Source organism: Medicago sativa, chromosome 4, assembly GCF_051527215.1.
Source record: "Medicago sativa cultivar Bolivia chromosome 4, Bolivia_mono, whole genome shotgun sequence".
NCBI classification, from domain to species: domain Eukaryota; kingdom Viridiplantae; phylum Streptophyta; class Magnoliopsida; order Fabales; family Fabaceae; genus Medicago; species Medicago sativa.
Window position 1 is genome coordinate 50,541,371 of NC_140752.1, and position 22,697 is coordinate 50,564,067.

At 35.0% G+C, this 22,697-nt stretch overlaps 1 protein-coding gene, 1 long non-coding RNA gene and 1 pseudogene across 3 annotated transcripts; 1 reads left to right on the forward strand and 2 right to left on the reverse strand.

Annotated features, from left to right (window-relative positions):
* Window positions 1-2,819: 2,819 nt before the first annotated feature.
* On the reverse strand, window positions 2,820-4,795 carry LOC146929623 (cytochrome b6-like; annotated as a pseudogene). The gene is made up of 2 exons (XR_015006094.1): window positions 4,492-4,795; window positions 2,820-3,663 (listed from the first exon to the last, which is right to left on the reverse strand). The product of XR_015006094.1 is annotated as a cytochrome b6-like (transcript).
* A 10,772-nt stretch (window positions 4,796-15,567) lies between these two features.
* LOC146929624 (uncharacterized) lies at window positions 15,568-16,421 on the reverse strand. The gene is made up of 3 exons (XR_015008282.1): window positions 16,261-16,421; window positions 15,991-16,037; window positions 15,568-15,893 (listed from the first exon to the last, which is right to left on the reverse strand). It is a non-coding gene; the product is annotated as an uncharacterized LOC146929624 (long non-coding RNA).
* Window positions 16,422-19,503: 3,082 nt separating this feature from the next.
* LOC146929625 (Protein with RNI-like/FBD-like domain) lies at window positions 19,504-21,740 on the forward strand. The gene is made up of 3 exons (XM_085701444.1): window positions 19,504-20,614; window positions 21,001-21,174; window positions 21,279-21,740. Exons 1-3 carry the CDS (start codon window positions 19,520-19,522, stop codon window positions 21,579-21,581), a joined length of 1,572 nt encoding a protein of 523 aa, XP_085557570.1. The 5' UTR covers window positions 19,504-19,519; the 3' UTR covers window positions 21,582-21,740.
* The last annotated feature ends 957 nt before the right edge of the window (window positions 21,741-22,697 follow it).

A 22,697-nucleotide genomic window follows, 5' to 3' on the forward strand; every position in this document is an offset into this window, starting at 1 on the left:
CCCCATCTTCTTTCTCTCTCTAAGCTCTCTCCTAGTGAGAGAAGCTCTGTACCTCTCTTCTTCTCCGATCACCTTCTCCGACGAACACCACGACGGAGGTACGGTGGCTGCCGGTGGCGCCGCCGTACCTGAACACTTTTTCTAAAACATTTCTATGTCGTTGTGTTCGTCTTTGAATCCTCTGCATGGTTTTGAAACTCGTTTTGTGAAATAATGCCTAGATTTGAACAGATCTGCTTCTGAACCTTACGGTTTCTATGTTTTTCAAATCTTTTCGAAATCTTTTGGAACAAAACCCTAATCTGAACTATTTTCTTCACTAATTATGGATTTGAACCTAGATTTATGAAATAAACGGTGAATCTTGGACGATTTACATTTTTAGGGTTTTGTTCGAACTTCTTCGAATCTTTTCAAAATTCTTCTTCGATTCACCGTTTATTTGTGATTGTGAACCTTCGTTGAGCTTTGGCAACGAAAAACGAAGAAGTCTTGATGATTACCTGGTTTTGTTTGGAGATTCGAACGGAAAGATCCTTGCTGAAGCTTCTGGTAAGTTCTGGAACCGAAAATAAATCGGTTATCCTCTTCTTCTTCCTCGCTGGTTCAGAATTGCTTCGATCTCTCTTCTCTTCTCTAACTTTCTTCTCTGTGATCGTACGAGAACGTCATCGTTTTGGTGAGCTCGTGCTGGAATTGCAGGGAAAAGTGATTCGATGATAAAGATTCAATTGAATCTCTGAGAATCGCGAAGAACTTCACTTGATTTCGTCTTGAATTTGATCCTGGAGAAATTAGGGTTTATGATTGTTTCTTCGTGTTCTTGACTTGATTCTGGATTTTCGTTGCTCTGTGATGGATTGTTGTGAATTGACGTGTTTTGGTACTGAATTGGTGAGGATTTGGTATGAATTGAGTTTGGTTAGGGTTAGAATTGGGGATGAACACTCATGATGTTCATACTAATTTCTGGAAATCTTTTTGTGTTTGATCTTTGAGGGGATGAGAGAGAAAAAGGACTTGTGTTTGTTGAGTTGGCGGTTAGAGAATGGATCTGTTGGCACTGAATATTGATGATATGGCCTTTTATAGGCTGACACTTGGACCTGTAAGCCAATGAGATAACGCCACCTGTGCTTGGAGCTCTAACAAACTCGGCCTTGACTGATTTTTGGACCTTGGGACCTTTTTTGCAATTTTGAGAAATAAGAGGACCATTCTGCAATAATAAAAAAAACTATAAACAAAACCTGGCACTAATGAGGACTGTTCTGTAATTATTAAAAAATAAAGGACTACGAAAAAAAATAATAAAAGGGACTAAAATGCAAATGTTAGAAATTGAAGGACTAAAATTTTTTTTAAGGGTTTTTAGGACTAAAATGAAAATAATAATAAAATTTGGAATAAAATTTGGTAAATTGGAAAAAACGTAAAGTGAAACCAATAAAAGACACAAAATGGACTAAAATGAACCAACTACTTAAATGAGGTACTTCAAAGTAACCTCTCTTTGCCAAAATTTCGTGTGAAATGACCAAAATGCCCCTAGGGACTAAAACGACTAAAAATGACTCAGATGCAATTTAAAAGTGATTTTTTTAATAGAGAATTAAAACAAAAAAATCATACAAGCAATTTAAAAGACTCAGAAACAATTTGAAGAAATTAAACAGGGCTTTAACACATGAAAAGACTAAAATGCCCCTAGGGGCTAAACTGACTCAAAATGACTTCAAATGCAATTTTTGCAATGGATTTTGACACATAATGGAAACAAAGACTTACTCAAACTATTGGAAAGGACTCAAACCATTTTTCAAAGACTGAAAGAAATTTTAACATAGGAAATGACTAAAATGCCCTTTTTCATGAATTTTGCAAGTAATATTGAAATAAAATGCAGAGAAAGATGTAATTGATCAGAGACAGTTCAAATGACTTGAAATGCAAGAAAAGAAGAATGGAGCTAGTATTTTTAGGTCCAAAATTAGGGTATAACAAACTCATAGACAAATAAAGGCGTACTTCATTTTTAAAGTTTTAACAATTTCTTATTTTTATTTTTTTCTTTTAAAAAAAGAATTACTTTTTTTTTTTACTGAAGTTTTTAACAATTGCTTTGATTTCCTTTCAAAAAACAGTTGTTTTAATTCTTTAAGAGTTAAATAATGATTAGTCCCTTGTCATTTGGACGAGTTTTAATTATACCCCTATAAAAAAAGTCAAGGTTTAGATTCTCCCTTGTCATTTTCAAGATTCTTTGATTGTATACCTTAAACTCATTTGATTAGACAAATAAGATGACATGTCATGTTGACTGTACATAATAAATGACATGGAACACTGATTCAACCTCTATTAATTGGTGGCGTTTTTAGCTCATTTTTTTTAAAAGCAGCTAAACGTAATAAATAATTTAAAAAAAAATTCTTTATCTTCCCCTTCATCACATTCATCACCAATCCCATTAAAACTTATCCCCCTTTGATCATCTTCCTCGCATTCATCTTTCTCTTCACATTCATAACTTCACCATCAAATTCAACAAACCTAGAACAATCAAAACTAAAAAAAGCACATCACAAACCCATAAAAATCACAAATTCCAATATACTCCTAATTCTCTTCCCCTTTCATCACATTCATCACCAAATTCATCATTAAACCGAGTAATAAAATTCCCCTCCATCTTCCTCACACAAAATCTTTCTCTTCTCCTTCATAATTTCATCATCAAATTCACCAAACTTTATGATTGAAAAAAAATAATAAGATCAAGTCATACTGCACAACACAATCAATAGTTCAAGTCACACACTCCCATAATCCATTATTTTTTCGGAGAGTTCCCTTCAACTATTCGTGTATATCAAATAAAGAATGCAATTTATTTTGTTAACTTGAAGGAAAATATCCAAATACATGTCTTTTTTTTTTTTAATAATGCATATTTGTATCAATGAAATACTATTACTCCTCCCCAAAATGATTGATTACAAATATCTATGATTCATATTCTCTATAAAGGACCGGAAATGCCTTGCTTACGTATCATTGGAAAGTGCATTAACATGAATACGACAGTAAGAAGAGGTAATACAAAAGTATGTAAACTATAAAAACGAGTCAAGGTAGATTGTCCCACACTAGCGCTTCTGCGCAATAACTCTACCACCGACGATCCTATTACAGGAATAGCGTCGGGTACACCTGTTACAATTTTTTCTGCCCAATAACCAATTTGGTCCCAAGGTAAGGAATAACCGGTTACACCAAAGGATGCAGTCATTACACCCAAAACTACACCCATAACCCAAGTCAGTTCGCGAGGTTTATAAAACCACCGATGAGATACACGCAAAATACGTGCAAGATCATCATTAAGACCATCATACTTGCCGACCATCGATGAACTGATCGGATTAACCAACCAAAGTTAGCCTCAGTCATTATATATTGAACAGAAGCAAAAGCCTCCGTAACGGTCGGACGATAATAAAAAGTCATAGCAAAACCCGTCGCTACTTGGACTAAAAAACAAGAAAGTGTAATTCCTCCTAAACAATAAAATATATTGACATGAGGAGGAACATATTTACTAGTTATATCATCGGCAATCGCCTGAATCTCAAGACGTTCTTCGAACCAATCATAGACTTTATTGAAATAGGTAAACCAAAGGACCCCCCTGACAACCGTATATGAGAATTTCATCTCCTACGACTCAAACAAAAATACTAAAATACTAGTTATTTGGAAAACGGATATGTGGAATAGAAAGTTTTAAACTTCTTAACTTAATCCTATGATTCCAATCTTTTTTGAAGATAAAAAAAATGGAAATCCAAAAGGTATTCTTTGTGTTTATAATGCCAAAATTTCAAGTCGGCTCACTCGTGTTTTCTCTTGATCCTTACCGGCCTCTTGAATATTCTATTATCCACCTCATTTTTTTTTGTGTGTATTTAATACGATTTTACTGTCGTTCTTTTTTTATTATTATTGATAGGAATTTTCTTGTTAAGACCCTATAGAATCAATTCAAAAACCTCAGATTCATACCAGAACCACGATGATTTCCAAAAAAACCTTTAATCCAAGTCCAAAAATTCCCTGAGTAAGAACTGTTGGATCATCACTTATTCAATTAATAGATATAATGAAAAAAAAAATTATTAGGATCGGCCATTGATCAAAATAAAGATAAGCGGCGGCAGTTTAAAAGAATAAAAATCGCTCTATTTTATTTTTTGAAATTTATTATTCTAACTCTTTAATTTTTTTTCGTCCGGTTGCGAGGTCTAAATATAAATATTAAGTATGAATCATAGTTCTAATACTTTAGAATCTATTTCTTTTCTATATTCCGTGCTCCAGATATTAGAATAAATATCTGACGGGGTAAAGCCATCTCTATCAAGATAAGAAAGATGACGTTTCTTTTTTATGTTCTGTACTGTCAATAGGATCAATTGTAACAAGTCACACACTCATATTCCGGAAATACAAAAACAAAGAAGTTTTGCGGTCGAACTACCAAATAAAAATGGAATGGTCTAAAAATCAACGACCTAAATGCTAAGCTAAACTTTACTTTCTATTGAAAAACTAGTTAGTTGGTTCTTGTGAATCTAATTCTCTAATTAGAAATTTGGTCCAGTAAAATGGACGAATTATAAATCTCTAATATAATAGAGAGAAATACCGCAAATAGATCCATTGCAATACCCATCAAAGGGGTAGTTCCCCATCCCAGAGCTACTTTACCATATTCTGAATTCAACGGTTTTAATAAATCCTATATTTTTTTCATTGAGATCTGTTGACTTTGTATACCATTCCGCTGTAAATTACCCTATAGATCCATTGTAGTCTTGATATTATATAATCATGGAAACAGCAACCCTAATTGCCATCTCTATATTGGTTTAATTGTCAGTTTTATTGGGTATGCCTTATATACTGCGTTTGGGCAACCCTCTCAACAACTAAGAGATCCATTCGAAGAACATGGGGACTAGTTGAAGTAATGAGCCTCCAATATTACGATATTGGGGGCTCATTACCTCAATTGAGGTAATTCAAATTCATTTCGTCTTTTTAGTTGGAACTATAGGGGGTTCTCTAAAAAAGATAGCGAAAAAATGATTCCTAAAGTCGAGACTAAGAGGAATGTATAAACCAATGCTTCCATAGATTTGATCGTGGTTTACAATTATAGCTTTCATACCTGTTTTGGGGGATTATCTCCTGGACTAGATTTATATTGTTCCCTATATAAAATTCAAATAACAACAAAAAAAGTCGAATCGAAAAGGAACAAACCAATTTCTATCAGACTTCCTGTTTTTTTGTAGTTGGATTTCCAAGTTTTTAGAATGCTCCAAATTCTACTTGAGCATCCAAATCTGGATGAATACCAGCAAAAACATCTCTGAACAAGGTTCTAGCACCATGCCAAATGTGCCCGAAAAAGAAGAGAAGAGCAAACGAAGCATGTCCAAAAGTAAACCAACCCATTGCACTGCTATGAAAAACACCATCCAATTTTAAAGTAGCACGGTCTAATTCAGAAATTTCACCCAATTGAGCACGTCGAGCATATTTTTTCACAGTAGCAGGATCACTATTACTGACTCCATTGAGTTCGCCGCCAAAGAACTCAACAATTACACCGACTTGTTCGACACTATACTTCGATTATGCTCTTCGAAAAGGAACATCCGCTCTAACAATTCCGTCTCCGTCGACTAAAACAACTGGAAATGTTTCAAAAAAAGTAGGCATACGACGTACAAAAAGTTCACGCCCCTCTTTGTCTCTATAGATAGGATGTCCTAACCAACCAACGGCTATTCCATCTCGATTGTCCATTGAGCCCGCTCTAAACAATCCCCCTTTTGCCGGATTATTGCCGATGTAATCATAATAAGCTAATTTTTCAGGAATTTTAGACCAAGCTTCTGATAAACTTTGATTTTCGGCTAGCCCAGCACCAACTCTTCAATATATTTCTTGCTGGAAGTATCGCTGATCCCATTGATAACGAGTAGGACCAAATAATTCAATCGGAGTAGTTGCTGAACCATACCACATAGTTCCAGCAACAACAAAAGCTGCAAAAAATATAGCAGCGATACTACTGGAAAGGACGGTTTCAATATTTCCTATACGCAATCCTTTGTATAAACGTTGATGTGGATGCACATTAAGATGGAAACGGCCCTCTAATATGCCCAATGTCCCTGCTGCAATATGATGAGAGGCTATTCCCACCGGAACAAAAGGATCAAAACCGTCCACACCCCATGTTGGATTTACAGATTGTACCCTTGCAGTTAGTCCATAAGGATCGGATACCCATATTCCAGGACCAAACAATCCTGTTACATGAAATGTGCCGAAACCAAAAACACACGACCCCTGCAAGAAATAAATGAATTCCAAATATTATTGGCAAATCCAAAGAAGGTTTTCCAGTACGTTCATCACAAAAGATTTCTAGATCCTAATAAACCCAATGCCAAATAGCCGCCAAAAAGCACAAGCCCGAAAAGACAATATGTGTCGCGGCCACACCTTCGTAACTCCAAATACCCGAATTCGTTATAGTCCCGCGTGTAATATTCCAACCACCCCAAGAATTGGTTATTCCTAAACGAGTCATGAAGGGTATAACGAACATACCCTGTCTCAATATTGGGTCAAGAACAGGGTCAGAGGGATCAAAAACTGCCAATTCATGGGCAACAGACCGCTGAATGAAATTATGGGTACTACCCCCATCAACTAAAATATGAACTGGCCGCATTGAGATCCGACCCATGACCCAAAAAGTCTCTGCAGTAGGAATTCATGACAAGGCATTAAGACTGGGTTGGGCCGAGTGAGAGTCTTTCGCTCCAGGCCCAATTCCTTCTGGTGACCCAACATCTTCAATAGAATCTGCAGTGAGGATACAACCAGAATCTGGTGACGAGGATCATCCTCTTCTGCAACCATGAGAAATACACGGCCAGGACAACGATGATTCTGGTGAAACTTCTGATCATAGTTAAAGCATAGGCCCTTCTCACGGCGGTCTGCCATCTCAGCCTCAGAGAGTTAACGGAACCGAGGCTTTGCCGGTGATGGTAATAAGGGAACAGAAGGATTCAGCGGCGGATGAGCCTTCGAGGAATTCACTGGTGGCTACTGTTGCAACGGATGGGCGCGGAAAGCTCGGTGGAGATCTTGCAGCTTGTCCTCCTGTAAACAAGCCAAACCAGCAGCTTGGGACTGGGAAGTGGGTTGTTGGGCAAGGTCCTCTCACCAGATTTCAGTTTTGAGGCCGGAAACAAAGCAACTCAGCAAATCCAGGGATTCAACCTAACAATTCTGTTAGCTAATGCTTCAAAATCACTTAAATAAGCAGCAACGGAAGTAGTTTGGGTAAACTTAAACAAATTACCTCGAGGGTCATCATAAGCAGTTGGAGCAAAGTGAGATTCCAATGCTTGAAGGAATTGGTGCCATGAACAGATCTGACCATTTTTGTACATCCACTCATACCATGCTAATGCGGGACCGTCGAGATAGAATGAATCAACGGTGATGTGTTCCTCCTCCGGCGTCACGTGATAGGTGAAGAACTGAGAGATCTTAAAAATCCACCCCGGAACTTCGGTGCCGTCGAAACGGGGAACGTCAAGTTTGAGGCGAGGATGACGTTGACCGGATGTTGAGGAGGTGTTGCCGGTGTTGGTGGTGTGGGTGAGGTGGAAGCGGTTTGCTTCTTCCAGAGTAGCCAAACGGTGGTGGAAGTCATCAAGACAAGTAACGATGAGAGGCAACTGCTCGGTGAGGGCTTCAATGCGTTCAGTGTTGTTAACCATGATGGAAGGGGAGTGTTTTATCTTGGTTTTCGGGTGTCAAACATTGATTACGTTTGAACCTTTTTAACCGGTGATATCTCATTTTTTCTTGGGAAGGTAGAAAATAAGCAAAACCCTTGAGAATCGAGGTCCGGGAGTTGTTTTCGCTACGGGAAGGTGTTAGGCACCCATAACGACTATAGTATCCTATAGGAACCGTCTTTACTTTCTACGCGCGCGCTTTATTTTTAAATGCTATTTTGAAAGTGTTTATTTAAACCTAAAAGTTTGCTAAGTGAAGAATTGGAGGGAGAAGAAAGTGTTTGAATTTTTTATTTTATTTGAATTGAAGGAATTTTGATTCCTTGCCTACGTATCCGGTTAAGGGATCAAATCCACCGTAGTTCTCTTCCAAAAAATGTTTTTTGTTTTTATTGGTTGATTTTAAGTTTGAAAATGGAATTTTGAAGAATGGAGATTGAGAGGCCTCAAGGGTATAAGATTGTGAAATTGTGAGGTTTGATTAGTTATTTTGAAAAAAAGTCAAGTATGATTACTTTTCATTGAAATTTGATTAAGAAAATAAAGGGAAAATGCAATGTGATTTTGATCCCAAGGTTTATTTAGAAAATGATTTGAGTGATATTGTTCATATTTTTTGGAAAAAAGGATTTTTCTAAGTTTAAATCCTAAACATACATCTAAGCATACATTCCCTAAGCATACATCTAAGGTAACCATGTGGTGTGTGTGCATGTGTCGGTGCTTGTGTCGGTGTACATCATTAGAGTCCATTGCCCTTTACATCATTGGCCTAGATACATGCTATGGTCTTGCAAGAAATTAAAGTTGCATAAAAGTAAAGTACAAGAATTCCTAGGTTTTTACATTCTAATTTTTTGCATGAATTAAAATGGCAAGAAATTAAAGTGCAAGAAATAAGAGATGAAAATAAGATGTGAAATGCTATGGAAATGAGACATGAAACAAGAAAGGTTAGTAGCATGAGTGAAATAGAAACAACATAGTAAAGGCATAGTAAAGTAAATGTGACTTGAAAGTGAAGTAACAAGCAAAATCAACCAAAAGTGATAAAAGAAGCTTGACATCTTAATACAATTCTAAAGCAAGGTTAAAGGCCTAAATCCTCATGATATTAGAGAAGCTTTGCGTGACTTAGTTCAAGGGAAAAAAATATGAGAATTAAGGTCATTAACTATACTGAAGATCATAAAGGTTGCAAGTTTTTTTTTAGGCACCTTATTTTACAAGATACTTCACATTATTTCACAAACACAAGATTCACAAAGACTAACTCAAAGACAGCAGGTATACATCACATTTAAAAGGCAAATTTAATCCAAAAATTACATGCTCAAGGCCACAATTATGTATCAAGAATCCAAGTTCAAAATCACATCACAAATTTCACAAAAGTCTTACAAAACAAAGCAAAGATAACAAAAACAAACACACATATTTTTGAAGTAGGTCTTAACATGCAATTATTTTCCAAACGATAGGTCTCAAGTATCGAAACTACTCACACAAAAACTCACACAAACTTTTAGAAGTTTTTTATTAACAAAACTTTAGCAAGAATCAAAACAATGAATTAACAAGAGCACGAAACATTTTCCATAGAATTTTATCAAGATTAACATACAAATAGTATCAAGATTCAATCAAAATAACGAGTAAGACATTCACAAATTTTTTGGAATTTTTTCATGCAATTTTTAAACCAACAGTGGTGTAAACATCAATTAACGGTGTGCATATAGCGAAAAACATGCAGAAAACGAAATCAGCAACCAACTAAGGCCCAAGCCCACACACATATAGGTTCAGAAGCACAAGGACCCTCAGATTGATCCATATGGATCAACCTGAGATCCAACGATCAAGAAATCTAGAGAACATGGAAATACAATAGGATAGCATGTACGAAATTCAAGCAAGAAATGGAAGTAGTGTAAAAGATCACGTGAAAGGTAGAAACAACAACACATCCTTCTCTCTTCTTAAAACGTTTTGAAAGCTTCATCCTTTTCACAACAACCGTTCCAGATTCCGGCCACAATTCCTCCGGCGCCGTCGTCGGAAAACCACATACAAACCTCCGATTCAAAAGACTATTATGTCAAAGTGATCCTCTCCTCCTCCTCGTTCCAAAACCACAAACAAATTCGAACAACAACCCAAAGCTATGGCATAATCACACACAAAGGCGAAATCTAAAAGAAACAACGGAAACAAGTGTAAGGATGCAGCGATTTACCTCTGAATTGCTCCGATTAGTTTCAATTGCAGGCCGTGGGAGATAACTGGATTGCTCCGATCTGCTTCCCTTTCCGTTTGAATCATTCAATTCCGTTCGTCCTACTCTCGTCGCTTTCCTTTGTTCTTGATTTCGGTTGAGTCTGAATCGGTTGAGTTTGCTTCAAGCATCCGGTTCAGCTTCTTCTTCCTTGAACTCGATTCCGATCCGGTCCGAACTGTTGCTGTTCTTCACGGTTTTCTTCTACTTTTTCGCGAATCTGCTACTGCTTGTGTGAGGCTCGGTTTCCTGCTTCTTCAGCCTTTGATTCGGTTTGGTTACTGGATTTTGTATGGCTGAAATTGCTCCTGCTCAAGTTCAGTTTCTATTCTTCTTTCTTCTTCATTTCGGTTTAGACTTGTTTTGTATTAGCGGTGACGAACTCCAAAATCGAAGTGTTGGTGGCAGCTTGTTAACGGTTGAGAACGTGTTGATTCGGCTCTTGAGGATTGTGTGAATCGGCGAAAAAAATTCTGGAATTGGTGAGTTTTTGTTTGGTGAATTGGTGAAGGTTGATGATGGTGATGAATGTGTGGATGACGGATTGGAGAGGTTGAAGATGAATATGGATTGAAGCTTTTTGTTATGGAGGTTTTTGGTGATGAATGTGGTGGTTAGGGATGAAGATTGAAGGTGGTTAAAGGTTGTTGTGGTGGTTTAAGGTGGAGGTGAGAGTTAGTTAGGGTGGTTTTGGTGGTGGTGAGTTAGTTACGGTTTAGAGAAGAAGGGGGAAAAAAGAAATTGATTTTTTTTGTGATTTTGTGTATTTTTGTGAAAATGATTAGTTACCCCTTGACTTTGACCAATGGGACCTATTTATAGGCTAGTTCAATGGCTTTGAACCAGTTGGAGTAGGACATGTGGCACCTGAAAAGTTAGTTGGACTAAAAAATGGACCAAAATGACTAAAGAACTAAAACAAAAGGACTAAAACGTAATTAAACTAAAATTGAGTAAAAAATGTAAATTGAAAATACCATAGAATGAAACTAAAATAAAATCAACCAAAGGACTAAAATGAAACAATTACAAAATGAAGTATTTTAAAAGACTTTTCTGCCAAAATATTATGTGAAATGACCAAAATGCCCCTAGGGACTAAAAACGACTCAGAATGACTCTAATGCAATTTTAAAATGGCTTTTAACAAAGAATTAAAGCAAGAACTAATTCAAACCAATTGAAAAGACTCAGAGACAATTTTTAGAAATTAAACAGAGTCTTTAACATAGGAAATGACTAAAATGCCCCTAGGGGCTAAACTGACTCAAAATGACTTCAAATGCGATTTTTGAAATGGATTTTAACATAGAATTGAAATGAAGACTTATTCAAACCAATTGAAAAGACTCAAGCAATTGTTAAAGGACTAAAAATGAGTTTGGATACAGGAAATGACTAAAATACCCTTTTTCATGAATTTTGCAAATAATATTGAAATAAGATGCAGAGAAAGATGCAATTGATCAGAGACATATCAAATGACTTAAAATGCAAGAAAAATGTCTTTGGATGACTTGAAATGCAAGGAAACATAGACAAATACACAGATGAAAAGATTTTGAAAGCTAAATTGGAGAATGAAGCAGAGTAAAATGTCAGTGTAAACAATAGCAAATTGGCAATTCTTCAAGAATAATAGACATATATCAAAGATGAAAGAAAATTTTGAACAAGTATTTTTAGGTCCAAAATTAGGGTATAACAGGGAGAACAAATGATGAAAGCACCAAATGTTATGAATAGAAATCTCAGATTTGAGGTCTGAGTGCCTCCAGAAAATTAAGAGAGAGAAAAGGAAATTATTTCTTTGATAAAACTCAACAAAAGGATTACAGGCATATAAATAGTGAACATTCTCCACTCAATACATCATAACAGATTTGTTACAGCTGCAGATAAAATATCCTAACAACTTGATTCCCCTAGTATTCTAGAACCTCCTTCTGCTGAGTCGGCTACTTGTAAATCTGGTAGTCCTTCATGTGAATTGGAGTTGTGGTGCTCCTTTTGGGCCTAGCACATGTCTCAGAAGCAATAGGCCCATCCTGAATGTGATCAGCAATATTAGCACTCCTATTATTACTCTTGTATGTAACAATTACCCCCTTGAAATTAACAAAACTTCAATTACCCCTGAAATTGCACAATGTTAATCAATTTACCCCCTTCGTCAAATTTTTCTGTTAGTCAACATGACGTTTTGTAAATACCCCCCCTGAAGTTTCGCACTTATGTGCAAAATGCCCTCTGAACTTGAAAGTTTATATTATTTTTTTCTATCCTTAAAAGTGACTGCATTATCACTCAATTGTGGAGCATATTAGCTAAGTTTTGACGGTATACAACCATATATTGGCAGTATTTGGTAAACCCTACAATAATGTTCAAAACTCAAAAATATTTACAAATCAAACATAAAAGCATTTCTTTGTTCCAACATCAAATGTTGTTTTTTCTTTTTCAAGTTGTCCTTCACCCCATTAGAGATCAAAAGGATGGTGGCTATCATGTTTTTTTATTCTCTTAAAAAAACATAATGAAATATATATAATATAATATTATTATCATGACTTTGAATCCTAACGGTGGGAAGAAGACCATGATTCCTTCAAGATCTTTTATAAAGTGAGAGAAGTAACAAGTTTATGTATTTTTTCTTCAAAGTGAGAGAAGTGTGTTGGTGTAGAGTGCGCAGTGCTCACAATATAAAGGAAGTGGAAATTTTTGGTGTGGTTAAAATTAGCAATAGCAAAGCCATATATTTTGACATCTTGGTAATTCTTGGTTATGTCAATCATATGTCATTTATGTGCTTCATTATGTATGACATGCATTAGTTGTCCATCTGACAGATGTGGTTGTACTTTGCTATGATGACTTTCATATCATTGGGCTCTAATATATGGCTAATGTTTAATCGTTTCAGGGAACATATACGCTTGTATACCATCAAAACTTAGCTAATATGCTCCCCAATTCAGTGATAATGCAGTCACTTTTAAGGATTATATATATATATATATATATATATATATATATATATAAATTTTCAAGTTCAGGGGGCATTTTGCACATAAGTACAAAACTTCAGGGGGGGTATATGCAAAACATCATGTTGACTAACAGAAAAATTTGACGGAGGGGGTAAATTGATTAACGTTATGCAAGTTCAGGGGGTAATTGAAGTTTTGTTAATTTCGGCGGGGTAGTTGACGAAACTTACAATTTCGATGGGGTAATTGCCTATTTACTCTTTTTCTTATTATAAAAATTAAAAAAAAGAGGTAATAATTAGTACTAATAATAAATGAAAATTCTACCAAAAAATAAATAAATGCATTTTTAATTAATTAATTTAAATACTTTCTTTTTCGGTTACAAAGTTAAAGGAACAAAGAGCAAATGGAAGAATGCGGGAAAAAGAAATAGGAAGACTATAATATTCGGGAGTGCAGATCTGCTCCAGTCCATATATGCTCCAGTTTTCCAGTTTTCTTTCAGATAAGTGATACGTGGCAATTAAAAAAATCAACGGTTGATATTTAAAATAATAAAATTAACATACCACGGTTCCTTCATCTTCTCAACCATAGCCATCCACATTGATTTCCATGAATCCTCCTCCTAAGTTGTTCTTCTCTGCAGAACATTTACTTCTCATTTGCTCACAACTTCTGCACCAGAGATCTTATCTCTACTCGAATAAAAAAAACCCATAACCTCAGATCCAGATAATTGAGTTCTAAACTCTGGAAAACTTCTTCCGTGAACAACATCAGCTTGTTTCCACACTCAGAAATATTCTGTAACAACCACGCCGGAAACGTCACCGTAAAGTGAAGGATTTTTATTGAGGATGGAGAGAGATATTTGAACGTCCTTGATTGGGGTGTGATCGGACTGAAGAGGGAGTTTTGAGGAAGCCGTGAGAGAGGTGGCGGCGGAGGTGGAGGTGGCCGCGAGAGAGATGGCGGCGGAGGAGTAAGAATAGGAGAAGAAAAGTCCATTGAGTGAGATTTGAGAAGATGAAGGAACAGTGGAATCTTGATTTATTTTTTTTAAATCTCAACCGTTGATTTTTAATTTGCCATGTGTCACACAACGATGAAGTGAACCGGAAAACTGGAGCGGATCTAAACTCAATATCCGGAATTAAGTTTTTGCAAATATGGTGTATGATTTACCTTGTGCAGTATAAGTGTCAACCATGATATCCGAGGTGGAAGAAGTCCTACGGTTAACAAATATGCACAACTATTACTTTCATAGAGGGTGTGAGCAATGGAAACAAGATGGTCAGTGGTCAAGGTTCATAAGGTTCTTGAAGTCTAGAATCAAAGTAGCATATTTGTGATATTTAGGAGTCGACTCCTTGACAAAATTAACATAATAGAGAGAACTCGTATAACGTAACATTTTGGTAGTTCAACTTTGTAGCCGATGGAAGTCTCGATGAATTGCATGAAGCTCAAAAAGGTGGATATTTGTTGCACCTGCAATGTAACCTGAAAACCAAATCCAACACCCTTAATGATGATGCGGTAAACCCCCATAACCAGCTCGGATTGGATAATCAAGATAGTTGTCATCTACATTGATAATGGTGCAAACAGGATTAGAAGAGTTCCTCTAAACCCATCTATCCTCAAGACTAGTAGCCAACAAACTAGGAAAAGCAAGAATTGAGAGTGACAAACAAATTGTGAACTTCCATAACAAGTTGGTAAATTGTGATCGAAGCATTAGAAAGACGAGTAAAGTTTAAATTTCTCCAAAACCACCATACACCAACGGCGAAAATGTTGGCGCGGAGAGAAGTGAGTCTGAGTTTGATAGTGGTATTGGCTTGGGATCTGGGAGTAAGCTCCTCCGTGAGGTCTTAGGTTCGATTCTCTCTAGTGTCAATTTAGGTGGACTAATTTAGCTTTTTCAAAAAAAAAAAAAAAAGATTCATGATTAATGAAAAAATAAGAAAAAATGGATCCCAAAGAACGCTAAGTTTTTGAGGCCGTACGGTCTGTAATACAATGAAGGCAAGTAAAAGAAATATATAATGCATAATACATTTTCAACTGTAGTCAACATCTTTTATGAAAAGCTCTCGTACTAAAAAGCATTTCCCTTGAATAATTAAATCTACTTTGATGAACAAAACCAAAACTATATTATAACAAATTGGTTTAGAAGTGAGACGAGCCTATCCCAATAGAGTCAGTTAGCTAGCTGTTGTTTAGGAGAAAAGGATTCTCCAACTTACTTTGATTGGAAAAGACATGGTTCCTTTAACTTATAAAAAGATAACTTGACAAGAGAAAGTGAAACAAGATAAATCTACAAAATGACAATAGGATGAAAATAAACACGGTATGTCCAATAGCTCTAAGCAAATTCAGAAATAGGGGAGTTAAAATAATTGCACTTTAGTTAGACAAGAGGATGATAATCAAAATCATTATACATACATAATGTGATTGTGAATGTACAAATTATATATTCCATGTTGGAAATTCAACAAACAGCAAAATTTAGCTAGCATTCACAAGTGTTGTGCTCTCCAGTCCACAGCAAAGTTCTCACCACTTTCATCATCACTGGATGAATCTTCATGTCTAGGTTCCTCGGTTACAACCTCAGAAGATTTACTCAGCTTTGCTTTAGAAGCCTTTAGCTCCAATCTCTTCCTCTTCAACATTTCCACTTTCTGCTTTAAGTTCCTGTAGAAAACAACGATATCGAGATGGATGGAAGTTGTTTAGGAGAATTGAACAAATTAAATTGGAAAAGAATGAAGCATAAGAAAGGTATGCATACCTTTGCTCAACAGATTCAGCTTCTTCTATCATTTCTGCAGCATCAATCTGCTCATAGGGACAAACATTTGATCAAATTTCATGTTTAAGGGTTGAAAGATTAATATCAACTCCTGCAAGGCCTCCTGCAAGGCCTCTTGAATCAACTTCTCCTGCAAGGCCTCTTGAAAGATTAATATCAACTCCTGCAAGGCCTCCTGCAAGGCCTCTTGAATCAACTTCTCCTGCAAGGCCTCTTGAAAGATTAATATTCAGCTTCTTCTATCATTACCTCTTCTTCTTCCATCCAATCATCCACCTCCTGCAAGGCCTCTTGAATCAACTTCTCAAATTCCTAGTACTCGTCCCTAAGAGAGCATTCAAAAGAAATCAATATCATTCTATGTTTCAATACCTTTATTTATTTGATTAAAAAGACTAAACAAAAGGTTGACATACAATCAACTGGTGCAATTAATTATTCTTTATCTATTCTTGATTTGGAAATTTAATGCAGTTACTGATGTTGCTGTATTTGAGAATTCAAATTTGTTGAATGAGGCTTCTATTGTAAGAGTTACTAATATAAATATTTTTTCAATTTATATATGTATACTTTTTTTCTTAGGTGTTGAATTTTCAATTTATATTCGCAGTGATTTGGAAATTCTTGATCTAAATTTAATGGCATACATCTTTCTTATACATTCTTAGTGAATAGAATAAACTAGTTGCTTCACGTCTTAACATACATAAGTTCATGCATAACATTATAGTTCTCGGCAAGCTAGGCCGAGGCTCTATGTTCATTCCCCTGCTTAATTCATTTCTACCCCATCATGTTTCGTGTAAATCTCTCATAAGCCGTTCTTGCAAATTAAGCTAAGATTGCCATAATTTTCTTTTCATGAATCAATTGATGTTATGTGCATTGCCTAGATGTTGTTTTGGGGTTATAAAGTTATAAAACGATGAAAGAAAGACTTCGGAATGCACCACCGGCCCCATAATGGGCCAACAGGCCAAAAGCATGTTGGCCAAGTCAGAGAGCTGCGCTAATAGCAACTTTTTTCTGGGTAGCATTCTGTGAATTTCGCTATTAGTGAAATTATTTCGCTAATAGCGAGTTTCTTCGGGTCTGTGGTGCAAATTTTGCAATTTTACACCCAAAACTCATCCAAATTGATCCTGCAATGCACCAAAACATCCAGCAACATATAGAAACAATAATAAACATATTCCATGGCCATTTTAGCACATAATCAACGAGAATTGGCTTTAGGGTACTAGAGACATAACATTTAAACTTAGCACAAATTCTCTACTTCCACACTAAGATAGCTCAAACCAAATGAGGGATTAACTATCTAAGAACTCACCTTGCTCAAACTGAAGTGAAACTCAAGTATCCTAAGCTCTACACCAAAACCCTAGATAGTAGAATCAAGTGGAGAAAGCTTGCTCCAAGAATACTAAGTTGTTTCCATCAAAAGCTGCTCATTCCTTGCATAATTTGCTTGCTCGAGGAAGAATCACTAAGTGAAGAAGGATTTTGGAAAGGATGGGAATCGATTTCTAGAGAGGGAAGAGATTTCTAGAGAGGGAAGAGAGCAAAAGTTTTTCCAAAAACCTAGAGAGAGAAAGCTTGAAGACAAATGAATATTTTGGGACTTAAAGTCCTTAAATACTCCTCATGCTCAAATGCCAAAATTGCCCTTAATCTTAAACGTGCGCATTTTATCGTTAACAGGTATTACGCCGCGACATGAAAAAGCGGGATATTACAGCATTCTCAATTGTTATCAATGTGCTTAGCACTTAAGTCTTACTTGTAGCAATGTAGACAACATGTAAGACTTCAACAACTTCAAGTTTGAAAAACTTCTTTTCACGGAGGCAATTGTCACGGGAATAGTCAATAAAATTCTATATGCAACAATTGTATTAGGAAAAAAAACTAATGTCTTTCAAAATTCTTAAAATATCAATTGGTCATATTTCTTCATCAGGAATGATATCTTTTAGTAAACTTAACTGTACATATAGTTCTCTCCCATCAATATCAGATTTCTCGTTATGTTTCAATGCATGTTCAAAATTACTAAAACAAGACTACGAAGTCACATGATCTAATGAATTTAACTTGTCAGAAGTAACAAAAAACCAAAAACAGCTTCATATTGTTGGAATTGTTCAAATCTCATATTAAGAGATACAACTTGGTCAACAAGGCAAAGAAAGTAGTGATACTGACGCGGTCTTCAAATTGCTCAATTGACGCGGTATTCAAATTCTCATCAAATTACTATTACCTTGGTAGTGATACTTGGATTGGTTCTCCGTGTCTATTCAAGATTCGGTTACTATTAACTCCAATTGTGTTTACTGTGTATAACAAGTGAGTGAACCTTGATGTTAGTGGCACAAGCTCAAATATGTTAAATGAGGTGAAACTAACATCCTTTTGTGATAAGTTTACAATTCCTTGTGCCCTCTTTGAGCGAGGGGACCTCAGTGGTCATTTGGATGTGTTGACACGAGATAGATCCTCTGACTTCAGGTAAATTTATTCACTCGTGCAGCTTTTACAACCCTGGGGACAAGGTTGTTTTGATGGGGTTGGTATTGTTATGAGAAAGGACACAACTATTGCGAGGCCAGAGAGAATAATGGTTCAACCCAAAGGATCATCAATAAACCTTAGAGGTGAAATGTACGATGTTGCCATTAAATAATGACTCATTAGTTCTGGAAGATTGATGACTCACTAGTTTGTTATGAATAGACTAGAAATGATCTAGGATAACATTGCCTATATAAGATCTTGTACTTTCTCTATTTCAGTCATCAATAATATTAAGTCTATCTCCCTTCTCTTTAATTCTTATGAGGTTTTCCTCCGGCCTTACAAATCAGAGTGAATTTATCTTTATCAGTGATCATATTTAATGCCATAAGCACTTTTCGACCTATACCACCTCAATGTTAAATGGTCTATAAACAGTTTTGTGTGAAGTTGATTGAAAATATGGGTAACAGTGTAAATATTTTTCGACTTAAAACACCAATATTTTAACAAAGAAAACTTAACGAATCAATTTGTAACCAAAAAATCTTAAAAGATTAACTTGTTATAAATATCAAAGACCGCAGTGGTACTTAGGCTTTATTTTAATATTAAGGTGTAGGTGAAAACAGTAGTACTCTTGAAGTTTTGATAGTGTATGTAGTCATCATACAATTATAACATATCATATTTTTTATTAATTTATTTAAATATATAAAATTAAGTTGGAATGAGTTTTGCCTTCAGGTACCCGATCATACATGAGCTACCTCAAAATTTACCTAAAATTTATGTCCGAGTCTTTAGAGTGCTATAAAATAGCCAATTTGTTATGTGACTCCTAGTACAACATGTTTTCCGAATCTAAAACAAACTCTCCTAACAAACTGTGTTTACTTTTGAATAGTTCAACATCTCCAACAATTAAAGTAGAAACACACAAACAAAAGGACTTGTTTCATGAATAGAAAAAAGGCGTAGGGATATGATGCAATTGCATGCAATGGAAACAAGATCTGCAAAACGTAAAAAAATAGCACAAATAGAACAAGAACAAGAAAACAATGCCAAATCAAAACCATTAATAGATAGAATTAGTGATCTCCCTGATGATATTATTCATCAAATCCTTCTTTTACTTCCCATTAAATGTGTTGCACAAATGAGTGTTCTTTCAAAGAGATGGAAATTTCTTTGGACATCTTTTCCTGATCTTGATTTCACAACCCTTGATCCATTTCCACTTATTTCAACCAAAAATCATAAGAAAATTGATATATCAAGACACCCTTTATCTTCTTCAAAACTTGATTTCATCACACAAGTTCTTTCTATTCGTGACGTAAAACATAAAGACATAAGGGTCCTTTGTTTTCGTGCATCTTTGAGTTTTTCGCGTTTAAATAATTTGGTTCGTAGCGCCATTAGGCATAATGTTAGAGAACTTGATATTGAAGTTCACACAGAAGTAGATACCGAGGATTTTTTCAACTTTCCTAGATGTGTTATTGGTAGTGAATCATTAAGAGTTTTGAAATTGAAATCCGGTTTTCGTTTACCTCCATCATCGGTTATGCGAAACGGATTTCAATCTTTGCATACATTGTCATTATCTCTAGTTATTTTATATAATCAGCCTTCTTTATCTGATCTATTTTGTGAATCATCTTTTCCTCTTCTAAAAAATTTGCACCTTGATATGTGCTTCGGATTAACACATCTTCGTATCGGTTGTCGTGCTCTTGAAGATTTGAATTTGGAAAGATGTTATGAGCTACAAGGTTTGGAAATTTGTGGTGCAAAAATTGAAAAAATGAGAGTAATAAGTTGTTTTGATGCTTATTGTGACAACACTTGGGTGAGATTGAATGTTCCAAAGCTTGAAAATTTGATTTGGAAATTTAATGCAGTTACTGATGTTACTGTATTTGAGAATTCAAATTTGTTGAATGAGGCTTCTATTGGTTTCTTTATGTTGAGGGAAGGTAAAGTTAATATGGGTAGGTTTGAAAGTGCCAATAACTTCTTCTCTGGATTGTCTCATGCTCATTCCTTGACTCTTAATAGCCAAACTATTGAGGTAATGTTTATGTGTCTCAATGTTTAAATTGATTGATAAATTGTTGCATTGCATTTTATAAAAACATAAATATTTCTATTTAATGTCCACAAAATATTTCATCACAATGGTAATTTTTTGGTTGTTTCCCATTGTTACAATTTTGAGTTAGAGATACCAAATCCGATGTGCAAACTTGTACGCCAAGGCATATAAAGTATCAAGGATTAAATTAGGGTTGCATCGCGATCTTTGATATTAAAGGGAATCGCATGGCTGATGCAGCCTCGATTGTGGTCACCACTTGTTTGTTGTCACAACATTGTTTTATTATTGTACTATCATCTTTTTTCGTTTTTCTAACGGTAAAATATATTAACATCTTTTGTTTCTCCTTTTCGCTGCAGATTCTATCGAAGTATAAATTTTTTATTCAACCATTTTATAATCTTAAATCATTAGAGCTACATACTAGTTTGAACAAGAGTAATGTTCAAGCATTAGCATGCCTATTAAGGAGCTGTCCAACCCTCCACACATTTATTCTGGAGATCATTAACGATTACAAGATTGAAAGAAAAGTAAGTTATATACTTATATACCTAAAGTTATTAACTATATGTTATTCAAATATTTAATGAAAGTTTGATATAATTAATTTCTTTTTACATATCCTTTGATTCAGCTATGGAATAGGGACTTATGGGACTTGACTAGCACAGAGGAAGAGCAGTATTGGGAATCTCAGATCCCATGTTTGAAATCTTTTCTACAACACTTGAAAGTGGTGAAAATTAAAGGTTTTCTTGATTGTGCAAATGAAGTTACATTGGTAAAGTTTCTTCTCAAGCATGGAAAGGGTTTGGAAGAAATGAGATTGTGCACTGGACATTCAAATAGAAGAGATACTCTTAGGAGACAAAAGATAAGGTCACAAATGATGGGATTTTCTTGGGCTTCTTCTAATGCCAAAGTGGAGTTTCAGTAGCATTTGCTACATTTTATTTGGGTAATATAAAATTACTTTTTCAGTAACAAAATTTTGCATTTGTAATTTTGTTTAGGCCCTGTTTATTTTTTTTATTTGTTTTTTAAAAAAAAATGATTAATTTGCATTTAATAAATGGACTTGCTGAGTTTGGTGTTATTATTTCTACATTTGGTGATGGCTTTTTTATTATTATTTTTTTGTTGATAGACAAAATGCTAGACAAACAAACAAATATTTTTAGAGGAAGTTAAATAGGTGGGATTTACAATGCACAAGCAAAAGACTTGTGCACAACACAAACTTGTGCATTTTGTGGGCCCAAATCAAATCTGGACCGTTCATATATTATTATTTTAATGCCAACGGTTGAGATTTGTTTGGATTGAGAAATGGGTGACCTGCTGCCACAAAGGGAGAGAGGGCATGTGGGTCCCACGCGGGACCCACTCCTTTGATTAAATCTGAATTTTATATTGCAATTTTTTTGGTGGGGTTTGTATTGGACTTGGGCTTGACATTTGTGAGTAAAATTTTATATATGGGCTGCCAAATTTAATATTCTTGGCCCGAAAATAGGAAATATTTTTTCCATGCATAATTTTATTTATTTGTTGACAATTCAAATTCAATTGAATTGAATATTGAAAAATCTGAAAATTAGTAGAAGTTGTTTTATTAAATTGGACGGTTGTAACTGGATTTGAAGTTTTTGGGAAAAATAAATGGGAGAAACTATAAGATGAATAAATTGGGTGTTATATTTGGGTAGTAAAATTGTTGTGGAAAAATTACAAGATGAAGAATTATGATGTTTTGGAAAAATAAATTGGAGAAATTATAAGATGTTTTGTTGGTATAACATAATATTAATAATGTTTATTTATATTGTGAGTCAATCACTACCAAAAAAATATTGTAAGTCAATGATGAATGATTGAATTATGAGAAATTATGGTATCAGAAATTAAACATTGGAGTATTATTAATTGTACAGTTAATAGAAGGAAATTATGTAGAAAGTAAACTATATTAATAATATTAAGATGTAACATTGAATTAACAAATAATTAGATATTATTTTATTTGGAAATTAATATTTTTGTATGTTATTTT

Excerpts from the sequence above, each read along its gene's own strand:
- LOC146929625 (XM_085701444.1), top strand. The coding sequence starts at position 19,520 with ATGATGCAATTGCATGCAATGGAAACAAGATCTGCAAAACGTAAAAAA. Across the intron at positions 20,615-21,000 it reads TTAATAGCCAAACTATTGAG|ATTCTATCGAAGTATAAATT; the intron begins GTAATGTTTATG and ends TTTTCGCTGCAG. Across the intron at positions 21,175-21,278 it reads ATTACAAGATTGAAAGAAAA|CTATGGAATAGGGACTTATG; the intron begins GTAAGTTATATA and ends CCTTTGATTCAG.